The 13,492-nt window shown below is 38.4% G+C and overlaps 1 protein-coding gene across 3 annotated transcripts in view; it reads left to right on the top strand.

Annotated features, from left to right (window-relative positions):
• LOC136866148 (tyrosine-protein phosphatase non-receptor type 13) overlaps nt 1-13,492 on the top strand; it is a 536,552-nt gene that overhangs the window by 287,417 nt on the left and 235,643 nt on the right. The window contains exon 1 of one of the 3 annotated variants that reach the window (XM_067142856.2): nt 4,328-4,465. The exons of the other annotated variants lie outside the window; for them this stretch is intronic. Within the exon in view, the coding sequence (XP_066998957.2) occupies nt 4,444-4,465 (22 nt within the window). The 5' untranslated portion in view covers nt 4,328-4,443. Of the gene's footprint in view, nt 1-4,327; nt 4,466-13,492 lie in introns of those variants that run through there. 3 annotated transcript variants of the gene reach the window in all.

Raw genomic sequence — 13,492 nt, 5'->3', positions numbered from 1 at the left:
GAAACCAAGTGCTTACTAGTCACAGTTTCCCAGGGGTTGATGTAGACAGCGATCATATATTAGTTGCAACGAAATGTAGTATTAGATTCAGAAAACATAAAGCGTACGGTTCGAAGAAATGGCTGTTCGAATAACTTACACATTGCAGATTTGGCTTCAAAATTCAAAGAGGAAACTAATCAAATGAGCAGTGAAAGTACTGGATAGAAAAATGTCAAGAAAAGCTTAATGACCAAAGAAGCCTTGGATGACTCAAGAAATTTTAGATCTCAATGAACAGAGGAACAAAATGAGAAGCAGGGATTTGGAACAGTATAGAGCATTAAAAAGTTTAATAACAGACAAGTGTCGCTTAGCAAAAGACAGCTCGATGAATTAAATTGGCCAAGACATCGAAAAAGATTTAAAAGCAAGGAAATATGATAAGGCATTTTAAAAAATGAAATCATTGCAGAACAAGAAAATAACCAGAACTAATGTGGTTAAAAACAAAGCAGGAAAGATTCCTTTTGAAAAGAAGCTATATACTGAAAATCTATATGAAGGGCAGGAAATAGATAACATTCGGGATTATGTAGATGATGAGAGCCTGATTAAGGTAGAAAGAACAGGCCCACCAATTACGAAAAGTGAGTTTAATATGGCTTTACACTTATTAAAGGATAAAAAAAAGCCGTAGGTGTTGATAGCATTTCAGCAGAGCTCCTAAAAATCTGTGGAGACATCATGAAAGAGAGATTGTTTGATGTCATTACAAACTGCTATGAAGAAGAAATCATACCACCTGATTTTACAAAGAGCCGGACAATAACACTCCCCAAGAAAGGAAATGCCAAGACCTGTTCAGATTACAGAACAATAGCCATTCTATACCGTGCTTCTAAAATCCTGCTGACAATACTTAAAGGCCGAATCAGTAGAAAAATCGAGCAGAATTCAGAGGACGACCAAAATGGCTTCAGAGCAGGTAAGGGCACTAGAGAAGCAATTCTAGCTCTGCGTCAAATCCTGGAGAGAAGACTGGAATTTAACAGGACATCTTATGTAGCTTTCGTTGATTTTGAGAAAGCATTCTACAAGGTTCACTGGAAGTTATTATTTCAAACTCTGAGAACGTTGGGTCTTGATTGGAAGGACAGATATTTGCTTTTTAACCTGTATAAAGCCCAAAGTACAGAAATAAACATCAGTGGAACTACAAGAGAAGCAAGAATTAGAAGAGGAGTGCGGCAAGGCTGTTCTTATCGCCTTATCTATTTAATATCTTCACAGAATTCGCTGTTAGAACAGTAAAAGAAAAAAACCAAAGGGATAAATTTTAATGATAAACAAATTCATAGATATTGCATTGATAGCTGATTCAGAGCACAAAATGACTAGGATGCTCGGTATACTAAATAACACGTTAGAGAAGTTCAGGCTAAAAATAAACACAAAGAAAGCGAAAGTGATGGTCGTTTAAAAGAAGAAGACTGAATTGAAAACAAGCATTAAATTCTGGGTAGTGTTATTACCAATGATAATCAGTGCCTGACAGAAGTCAAAAGAAGAATTGCTATGTCAAAACAAGTGTTTCAAAGCAGGAAAAATATATTGTTAAATAAGCACGTGGGAATTGAAACCAGGAAGAAATTTGTTAAAACCTTTGTTTGGAGTGCGCTAACTTACGGTAATGAGACGTGGACTTTGGGAAAAACAAGCACAATCAAGACTAGAAGCTGTGGAAATGTGGTTCTGGAGAAGACTGACAGGGACGAGTTGGAAAGAAAATAAGACTAATATCCAAATCTTGAATGACGTTAATGAGAAACGGACATTAATTTATACAATATAGCAGAGGAAAGCTAAATGTATTGGCCACTTCCTACAACATTACACCTTCCTCCAGAATGTCTTCGAAGGCAAGGTCCTAGGGAAGAAGTCGAGAGGAAGACCGCGTCTCTCACACCTTAGGAACATAATAACTCAGCTGGGTTTTTCTCCCTATGTCACGATGAAAAGGACTGCTGAAGACCGTGGGATGTGGCTGCAGCGACAAGGCTTATTCTTTAGATGATGGATTATTATCATTAGTTTTATTATTATTACTTTCTTCGTTATGCCCAACTAAGGAGCGCGATAGAACTTGCTTAGCGGAGGTCGTCGCCTTTTTCTTCTCCCAGAATCTCTTCATCTTCTCTCTGTGGCTTTTCTTGCGATCTTCTGACCAGGTTTTGTTGATGGTAGTGCTTGGATGATGTTTAAAGCGGTGATTGTCGACTAATTTTCTGAACTTAGATCTGTCTAACACAGTGTCATCTGTGATGCCTATTTCCTGAAGATCGTTTCCATCTTCGAGCAGCCAATTGTTTTATGCTTTCATTGATAGGGCAAGGTTCAGAATTCTTTTGGTCATTCTCTGATTACTCATTCTGAGAATATATCAAACGTCTTTTCCTAAATTATTATTGTTATTATTTTCCGACTTGTTGGCTGAATGCTCAGCGTACTGGCCTCCGGTTCAGAGGGTCCCGGGTTCGATTCCCTGCCGGGTCGGGGATTTTAATCGCTTCTGATTAATGCATCTGGCTCGGGGACTGGGTGTTCGTGTCCGTCCCAACACTCTCCTCTTCATACACAGACTACCAACCACCACAGAAACACCCAATAGTGATTACTAGGGCTCGGATGTTTAAGACCTAAAAATAGCCCAAATAAGCAAACAAATATGACCTCAAAAGTGACAAAATATGACCTCAAAAGTGACGAAATATGACGTAAAATGACAAAATATGACCCGAAAATGATTAATCTAAATATGATCATTTTAAAACTAGAAATCAATCTGTTTTTAAATATTTTGCAACGTTTAAGTCCAGATTTCATTAATATTACTCAAATGCGTTAACGTTTAAATTGAGCACCACGAAATGAATTAAGTAGATGTCTTTCAATATATTATGGTAGGGCGGCAGGGCACATAGTGCAAACTCTCATACCTTTTTCATTCGTCTCCGCGGATGGAATTGAGTGTATGACAAGATTCATATTCAAAGCATAAGGTGCGAAAGACCTCCGATTATCACTTAACACATTATTGTAAGAAGAGAAGCTCCTTTCTACGACACAAGACGTTATTAGTGCATATTTAACTAATGTTAATCACTTCTGACGAGTATGCACTCGTCTTGAAATGTACTGGTAAAGAACATCATTTATCTTGCACACACAGCGAAAAGTGTCATTTCGACTAAGCACGTTTTAAAGTTTCCGTTTTACACTGTCGCCAACTATTCCATGTGATTGATGTACTGAAAGTTCAGCGCTTCTCACAATATCAATACGTGCATGAATTTCTAAGCTAGCAGCTTCTAAACGAGGAATTGCACTCGATATAATTCCAAAATTACACTTAATATATGACAAACTGTTAGAAAACAATTCAACAATATTGATAGAAGAGGCAGAGTATTCCACTTGTATTAGCTGCAGACATGATACCGAGAAACAGTTTTGTGAAAACTAGTTCGTATTTGATAAGTCGAAGGTAATTTTGCACAGCTACAGCTATCGTCAAACCGCCGAAATATGACCAAAATATGACGTTTGTAAGAAAATAGCTCAAAATAGGACCTTATGTCAAAAAATAGCCAATATGCATTTATATGACAAATAAAAATCACTTAATTGTGACGATAATCACCTGATTTGCACCAAAATCCAATCGTGCAAGAAAATAGAGACAAAGGAAAAAATATGACTTTTCCTAAACATCCGAGCCCTAGTGATTACATACCTCCATGTAGGGTTGGCGTCAAGAAGGGCATCCGGTCGTGAAACAGGGCCAAATCCACATGTGCGACACAGTTCACACCCACGACCCCAGAGGTGTGGGGAAAGTGATTGGAAAATAAAACTATTATTATTATTATTATTATTATTATTATTATTATTATTATTATTATTATTATTATTTGAATACATTGTAGTTATGATACTGTGTAACTGGAAGCTGAATACATTATTATACAAGACTTTTCATGAAGAAATTTCGGTTCATAAGTGCAGAAAATTGTGAAATTTGACCCAGTCAGCATGTGTTCCTAATTTCTGTAATATTTCACAATTAGATTTTCTGTCCAGCTTGCGAATGGATAAGTCGAATAATATCTCCCCCAAAGCATTTCTGCCTTTATCCTTGGCCTTGGTGGCAGGCAAGAGGGATAAATAACTTGCCTGAGGAAGGTTATGAAGTACTGTAGATAGCCCCGTGCACGTGATACGAGTGCGCATGCGCCCGCCACTTGCCGGTCCAAGATAAAGCTGTTTGCCTTCACTTGGTTTATTGCTCGCGATTCAGTGGTTTTTCGTCGACTGTAAGGTAAGAAGTATTACGTGACTTCAGTAGTGGTGCCGGAGGTGGTTGCGCGAGTGCTACGGCGGGATGTATTCACACCTTCCAACATGGCGACAGACGTCCACTCGGGTAAGCTCAGATCGCTTTGCAATATGGTAGTGTTGATTCTGGTTCATTTACAGACTATGAGCATGATTCTCTGAACTTACTATGTGGGAGGTATTAATGATTAATACAGTCCGGAATTATATACAGGGTTGTCTAAGCCAAGGCGGTTAAGATGTGCGCGGCTCACCCGGTACGACGTGAGTTCGATTCCCCGGCAGGAAGTCGAAAAACGTAGAATTCTGGTGAGACAAATGGCCCTGAGGTTCACTCAGTCTACATATAAACGGGCTGGTAACCTCGATGTTTGGTTCATTAAAACAACAATCATCGTGATCATCATCGTACACCAAAAATGAGTACCAGGTTAATTCCAGAGGGCAAAAGTGGGTATACTCTATCCCACTTACTGCTGAGGTTTTGAGGCCTTTACTTTGCACTGTACGGAAATAACTTTATCGTTGCCTTCGGATTTGGAATTACACTCATGAAGTAGTTCTTATACTATTGGATCTGCGACTCAGCTCGAAAAAAATTAACTCCATGAGGTTTAGACAATCGTTTAGTTTAAATAAAACTTATACTACTCCTCCTAATCAAACAAGTAAATCACATCCATCGCCCAAAACAACACTGGAAGGGCCTTGCGCCCTCTACTTGCACTGTTGAGCCCATGTAGTCCATCCGAATACCAAAATGTAAAATATTACTTTTTTAAAGCTGAAATATCTACTCCACCCCACGAGAGCTGGGAATAAGAACTCTTCACTGATCCGAGAAACGAATTCAGCCACTGACAGGGCATTTCTTACCTGTGATAAATCGTTTTCTTCTTTCTTCTCTGGTGATAATTGTTTTAAAGAGAAATTACAGAGTTAATAATTCTCTCTTAACTCTTACTCACGAGAGAAATATACAAATAAATAAATACATTTTAATCAGAGGAGAAAAATGGGAATTCGACCCTTTGAAAAATGTGAAAAGGGAAGTGCCACGGAGGGCGTACTAGTGAAGGGCCTCGCAGGCACAATGTCATCGGAGTCGGAAGAGAACACGATATGACCACGGGCAGTTGGACAATAATGATGAAAGTGGGGAATCTGGCACACAAGGTTGCCTCAGTACGCTTCCACGTTGACAGCTCCTCTCGAAGCAACTATGTCTAATTTCAAGCACCTAATGTAATTTAAGGCCCAGATAATTAGACTGCATTACCAGTTTCCTTTGCTGGAGTTTGGGGAGGGGGGAGTGTCGAATCCCAGTACAGTCAGCTTTCACCTAAGAATGATTATTTGCACGACGCCCAGTTAATATAATGAAATTACAACGACGTTAGGAACCGGGAGGCAAAATCTGGTCACGCCGACGTCTCATAAAATCTGGAGCAATTGAAGGGATGTTAGACAAATATTATTGGCATTTGTCATTGTTTAGTCATCTGGCACTCTCCACCATGAAGGCAGCTTTTCTGAGGCAGCAGTTATGGAAGGATGTGGGTTCAAGTCTCCTCCTGGGATCACTATGGCTTGTATCGAAGATAGCTTGTACACACACGATGCCAGCCTCTTAGAGTAGAAGTATAGCTTGTCTGTCTCTTACCCGCAGCCACTGGGTTCGATTTCCGACTAGTGTAATGATTTTAATTCTGGTCGAGTCTGGGATGGGACGGTTCTCTCAGCCATGGGAATTAACTGAGGACCTGGTTTTTTTTTACTAGTTGCTACTATGGTTTTCCATGTAGCGGAGAAAAATGCACGAGTGCCTTTTTGTTGTTAATAATGTAGGGGCACGATTTTACTTCTGTCTTCAAGAATCGAAATGAGAGTTCGGGCCCAAAATTAAGCAATCTATGGGAAAGGTACGGTAAGGGTGTATTCTGTCCGAAGGCAGGTTCGAACCTCCGCAGAGGTGTGCCTGAGCCGGAATTTACTTGCGGTAGGGTGGCCAGTTCCTTTCCGCTCCGCCATTCCCTTACCCCCACCAACAGCACGTGGCAACCCATCCAAACCTTGACCACGCCCAATGTTGCTTAACTTCGGAGATCTCAGGGATCCGGTGTTTCAACACGGCTACGGCCGTTGGCTATGGGAAAAGAAACTCCTTATAGAGTTAATGCTAACAATTCGGGAACACTCACGAAGAAAGAACATGAGGAAAGATGGCTGATGAGTGTTCATTCCAAATGTTAAGGATGCCACTTTACTGCTTCTAGATTCGTGAAGTTGAAAGACATAAGACATTTTTATTCTCTTTTTTTTTTTCAATTGGCTTTGCGTCGCACCGACACAGATAGGTCTTATGGCGACGATGGGATAGGAAATATTTAGGAGTGGGAGGGAAGCGGCCGTGGCCTCAATTAAGGTACAGCCCCAGCATTTGCCTGGTGTGAAATAGGAAACCACAGAAAACCGTCTTCAGGGCTGCCGACAGTGGGGTTCGAACCCACTGTCTCCCGGATGCAAGCTCACAGCTGCACGCCCCTAACCGCACGGCCAACTCGCCGGTATAGAGACTTAAAATAAATATGATTTTAAATAGGGGTAAGCTTTTGATGAAGTCATCTATTTCTAAGTAGCCAGAGACGATGGATAGTGGAAATTAGATGTATTCTGCAATAAATATGTAGGGGTTTTTATAGGTTGTCAAAATACATTCTTCCACATTTTCCAGATTAAAATCACTTTTTAATTTTAATGTAGTTTAAGGTTATATTCTTCACTTTAAGTATTTTTATAGGATTTTTTTTATCGTCTGTGGCTAAATGTTGATTTACATGTAATTTACGTAGGTGAAATATACTTATTTCGTTTTCCGGTCAGTGGTCTTTCGTGCTCTGGTCAGTGGAACTGTTTTTTTCTTTAAGCTACTTACTCGACTTAGCACTGTGTATCAACATACCAATTGAAACCACAGTGGGATGCCTCAACGTGTTGAAACCACAGTGTGATGCCTCCTCGTGTTAAGATTATGACGCTTCTCTTCATAACTGACGCGTATGTTTGGTTAGGAATTTTTTCATATGATTTTAATAGAAATAAAATTACCTTTATTATTATTATTATTATTATTATTATTATTATTATTATTATTACTTAATACACTAATTCTATTTTGAAATTTTGTTCTGCAGTACTCAGCATTGTCACTCTAATCAATAACTATTATTCGTCTTGGACGATTATTAGTTATTATGAAATCTATTTATAAATTTTCACTAGATCATTTTTTTTACTCTTTTAGGTTGTCTCAAGAGAATTTTAATTCATAGAAAAAAAGACTACTTCAGACACAAAATTAGAATTAAAAATAGTGCATAAAATCTGCGTGATAGTTTTTTTAAATAATAAAATTACGTTCTGTTGCCTATCATCAATTGTATTCTCCTGTATGAAAGAATTAGTATACGCGTGGCCAAAATCTGCATTTGCAACAAACAAAAAAGAAAGCCAAACAGTGGTTTCCGAAATATTAATCAAACTCTACTTCAAGCTAAATATCTGTAATGGCTCTTTTGTCCGAACTACACGAATCCACATTATCATCGATAGGGTAAGAGTAGTTTAAAATGTGAATACTTATATTTAGAACATATTAAATTTGTAAGAAAGTATGAAATTAAATAAAGGAAAAGAGTACAGATGTACAACTTACTGATTGCTGTATTACATGCAATTAGCACATGAGTGACATATCAGCGGCCTAATTTCAAGTTTTATATATCGTTAATAACAAAAAAGCCTATTACCAAACTGTTCAGCATACACAATACAGTAGTTTGTTTAATTTTTATTTATTTCGGTAGCCGTGACCCGGGTGAGACGGTTTCCCTTATAAGCCAAGCCGAAAACAAACAGAAACCTTAAACCTGTGTTTACAAGAGATTTATTTTGCTAAAAGACGACGATTACCAGCAAGTAGCCTGCAGCTGTTGGGTATTACGTAAAAATCCTCTACAATACTCCTTTGACATTCACGACCAGCTTTGTTGTCTCCCATATAGCATACACCATTTAACACCATTATGTACTTCGGCACACGAACATCAGCCGGTGAACAACCACTTGACCGGAATAAAATTTTATTATTATTATTATTATTATTATTATTATTATTATTATTATTATTATTATTATTATTATTATTATTATTATTATGCTGACAGACAAACACATGGCAGCAATAGAGGAAAATATCATACACACAATAAGAAAAATATTTTTTTCTAATTTTTTTCCTCCCGAACGAGTCATTATGCATATGTCGAGAGTGGTTCAAATTAAAATTAAAAAGAACAAACCCCATGGCGCAACAGCCCATAAGGGCCATGGCCTACCAAGTGACTGCTGCTCAGCCCTGAAGCCTGCAGATTATGAGGTGTCGTGTGGTCAGCACGACGAATCCTCTCGGCCGTTATTCTTAACTTGCTAGACCGAGCCGCCATCTCACCGTCAGATAGTTCCTCGATTGTAATCACGTAGGCTGAGTGGACCTCGAACAAGCCCTCCGATCAATGTCAAAATCCCTAACCTGGCCGCGAATCGAACCCGCGGCCTCGGGTAAGAGGTAGGCACGCTACCCCTACACTGCGGGGCCGGCAAATTAATGTTATTTGAGATTATAACGAATAAGTCGGAGGACGGTATGTTGAAGTATGGGAACCATGGAGTACGAATAGTACTTAAGAGTTTGGGCTTGGGAACCATCATTAGATTGATGGTTTAATTTACTATACTTATTTATTCTTATCAGTAATTTATATTTTGTATTGACTAAAGTGAATTAGAATGTATAAGAATATAATATGCTGTTATCAAGGAAAGACGTGAGATATCTTCTTTTTCCTTTTAGGGAAAGTTATACAAACAATGAAGTTATCATATAACCAGAGTTTCCACATGACATCGTCATTTATGCTGTGTCATCAGAAATACTTCCTGTCTAGATCCTAGACGAAACTCAAAGACGCAGATAGATAAAATCCTGCTAGACTATGTACGTTCGGTATTATATCTTCTGTTTTATGGAAGTACCGATGAAAGTGCAATTGCGTGTTCAGCAATATCATAATGAGTCTTTGGAGACTTAATTTCTTATTAGGTAAAAATAAAAAATAAAATAAAACAACTTTCGAACTAATAAAATTATCTCGTAAATTCTTTCAAGTGGTTCACACACATTTATTGGAAATAAAATTAATCATTACATTTTAAACATTACATAGCTGTTCGAAACGAAGGATGTATTAACGAGCTCAAAACAAGGAGTCACCGCTGGATGTTTGCATTCAATATGTTGATTTATTTGAAACCTACAAGGGATGAGTCGCAGTTAAGCAACATCGACCGTGGGCACATCTTTGATCCAGGATAGGTGATCGCGCTAAAATATTTTACACTTTTATTAAGATAATAAAATAACACACACACATATATATATCACTCACAGTTAAATAACATCCCTTGGATGAGTGACCGCTTACTGGTACGCTATGGTGACTGTGTGGAACGGAAGCATCGCTCCCTCAGTCAGATGCAAATGCTCAGGTCCTGCGGTACTGATTCTAAAAGTGTCGACCGCAAGGAACAATTAATTCCAAAAATACTTCACTACCGGAAGAGGAGATCGTGCACTGGGTCCGGAAACAACTTCCTCCCTCCTAACCTCCCTCTGGGTAGGGGTCACGGGAGGAGAAAACAGTGTTAAGAGGGAGGAGATCAGTTAGTATAATTTGAACGCTACATGAATGAACAGGAGAAGGATTTGAAATTTTAAGAAAATATATTAATGCTTATGCAAATTAAGATCTACATAAAGTATGCTTTGAAACTACCTATGTTCATGTGTAGTCTGTAGCGAATGTGCATAACGGATTGCCTTGTTGACGGCTCTGATGATAGAATGCCGGCTGTCTGGGTCCAAGATGGTAGGCTCGATGTCGGGGTGTGTAAGTGCTCAGAATACGTCAGCTTTTCGTCGGTAGATCTACTGTTAAATAAAAGAACCCGTTGGTGACAACATTCCAAGAACTCAGCGTCTCCGGAAACCGTAAAAGTAGTCCGTGGAACGTAGTGTGTGTCTGAATGTACTCAGTAATCACTGCAGCTCGATGCTGCTTCATTAAGGAAGTTGGGTATTGGTGGTCAACATCTACATATACTTAGCCCCGAAAAGTCCGGTAACTTGTGTGGCTTTAGAGTCTATGTTGAATTATGTATTTGAAATTAACTGGGGCTATAGCTGAAAGGAAGCTAACCAGATATGTATATTAAACAGACACCATCCTAATATTCCCCTGAAATTGCAGTGAGGAGCCACAGGAAAACGCATCTAGGATTTCTAGGCGGCACCTTCGCTCAACTCTTAAGTCTGTGGTTTATTCAATAATAATAATAATAATAATAATAATAATAATAATAATAATGTATGGCACATTATATATGAATTAAAAGATGTTCAGAATTAAATATGTTGTACAGATTATAAAAAGGACTTGTTAAGAATGTGATTTGTTTAATAATAATTAAAAGTAAATAGGTCCAAGAGATATGTGGTAGTTTGAGTAAACCGCTGAGGAAGACTACACTAAGGTCGATGTATGATGTGATACAATAATAAATAATTAATTAAGTAACTTTAAATATTGACAAGGCTACTTTCAAATACAACAGTGAATTTATTGGAGTAGACACGTAGGACAGCCAAGAGTGGGATTTCAATCTATTTATCTTATAATTTTATTGTGTTTATTTATTTATTTATTTATTTATTTATTTATTTATTTATTTATTTATTTATTTATTTATTTATTTATTTATTTATTTATTTATTTATTCACGAAGCACAAGATACAGCTACACTGAGCAAATTTCACTTGCACTGTCAACAGACTATTTAACAAACGTAAAATTTCATAATAAAACATAAGAAACATAACAAAATATAACAAGATCAGGTACACAGCCTACTAATAACAACTGTCCAAATCGAAAACCGTGAGAATGTCCATGTTCATAGCCAAGTCGTCGTGGGTCAAGATGGCGGTATAATCCCTTCGCATCAAATTATCTTTAAGATATTATTTACACACCTCTCGAATACACTTTTATTTGATGCTAGATCAAGCTCTTGTCTCTTATTAATATTGTTAAAGAGTGTTGGGAGGCGGATTAGTAAGGATCGTTGAAGTATTGAGTGCTGAGTGTGGGGAATGTGGAGAAGGTCTTTGGTTCTGGTGGAGCGGGAAGGAACACGGAGAGAGAAGAGTGAGACAAGATGTTCCGAGCGGTAATGTCCATTTAAGATCCCGTGAAGGAATCTCAGGTCAGCTACCTGTCGCCTGATGTGCAGCGGTGACATATTAATTGCCATTAATACCTGCTGCGTAGACAGATTTCTGAGCTTGGGGTTTCTGTTCCTTACAATTGCAGCAAAGAAGGACACTGCTCTGTCTAACTGCTTAGTATTGGAGGGGGAGGCTGTTGTCCAAATCGGAGAGCAGTAGTTTAAGAGAGGTTGAATGATCATGAGGAAGAAGTGACGAAAAGCAATGGGGTCAGAAATTTCTGTGAAGCGATAGAGAATGCCTAGTAACTTCATAGCCTTGGTTGTATATGTTTCTATATGGGTCTTAAATTGTAATTTTGTATCGAATATTACACCTAGGTCACGCTGTTGCGTAACCACGGTGATGGGCTTGTCGAGTAGGTAATATGATGTCGGTAGAGGAGATTTACGTAGTGTTATGGTCATGTGGCTGCATTTTTGTGGATTGGGTATAAGTTTCCAAGTACGGCACCAGTTCGAGAGGGCGTTAAGTGAGAACTGTAGCAGAGCTGCATCTGCTGGATTCCTGATCTCCCTAAATATCTTGCAGTCGTCAGCAAAGAGTAGGGTATTGGCTGTTTCGTTGAGTTCGGACGGCAGATCGTCCATAAACAAAGAAAACAGCAAGGGGCCAAGAATACTGCCTTGTGGAACACCGGAGGTGACTGGTAACCATGAGGATGAAGTGCCTGATATTACCACTCTCTGCCAACGAGAAGTATTTCCCCCTTCAAACCAGTCTTCAATGAGTTGCATAGCAGGGAAATGACTCCAGGCTTTAAGGGAGAGAACTTCGGATGCTAGCATAACGAAGGAAAAATAGTTTGTTCTCGTAGAGATAAAAATGAAGTCCGTGCTATTTACGGTTGTAACCAATATGACCAACAACGTTGGTATTTACATTTTGCAGCAGTGGAGTTTTTTTTTTTTTAATACAAGAGGACAGAACTCCCTACGAAAATAAAATCTTTTATTCTAATCAACTGTGAATTGTTTGAGAAGGTCAGGCGTGTCCTGAATATCGTGAAACATTTTTTTAGAATACAGTACAACTAGTAGGAGTCGGCCGTGGTGTGGGGATTTGTTTCTATAATAGGTATTATGCGGGAGACAGTTGACTTCTAATGATGCTTGGTGTCGTTGGATAACACCAGGTTTTCGAGCCCACCTCTCAAGTTTTGAATCGTCCGCGACAGCTTCTACTATCGATCTGAGTGGAATGTAATCGTTACGAACAAAGATGAGGGTTAAAGAAAATTTATTAGTCGAACTAAGAACATCCCATGTCCATTTATTCGTCCTGAAAGTGACCCAGAACTCTGGTATTGAAACAGTGGAAATAGCAACTTTACAAGTTATCAGTCGTATCCATTGCTTCTTTACCAACATCCGTTAAGTCTATTGATTTATTATATAATAATAATAATAATAATAATAATAATAATAATAATAATAATAATAATAATAATAATAATAATATGACTTCCTTTGTACCTGAGTAGGGGATGAGGTGAGATGAAATTATATGGCATGTTTTACGGCTGGTTGCCCTTCCTGTCGCCAACCTCTGTTGAGGAACTAATAAAGATGAAATGAATGACGGTGAATTAAATTAGGTAAGGACGTGGAAGGAACCGACTGTGGCCTATAAATAGTAACCCCGCCGGGCATTTTCCTGTAAGTGAAAATGAGAAACCACAGAAAACCATTCTCAAGACAGACGACGGT

Source organism: Anabrus simplex, chromosome 3 (assembly GCF_040414725.1).
Source record: "Anabrus simplex isolate iqAnaSimp1 chromosome 3, ASM4041472v1, whole genome shotgun sequence".
In the NCBI taxonomy this organism is placed as follows: Eukaryota; Metazoa; Arthropoda; class Insecta; order Orthoptera; family Tettigoniidae; genus Anabrus; species Anabrus simplex.
The sequence above is the reverse complement of the archived record's forward strand: the minus strand, read 5'-3'. Positions and strand labels throughout refer to the sequence as shown.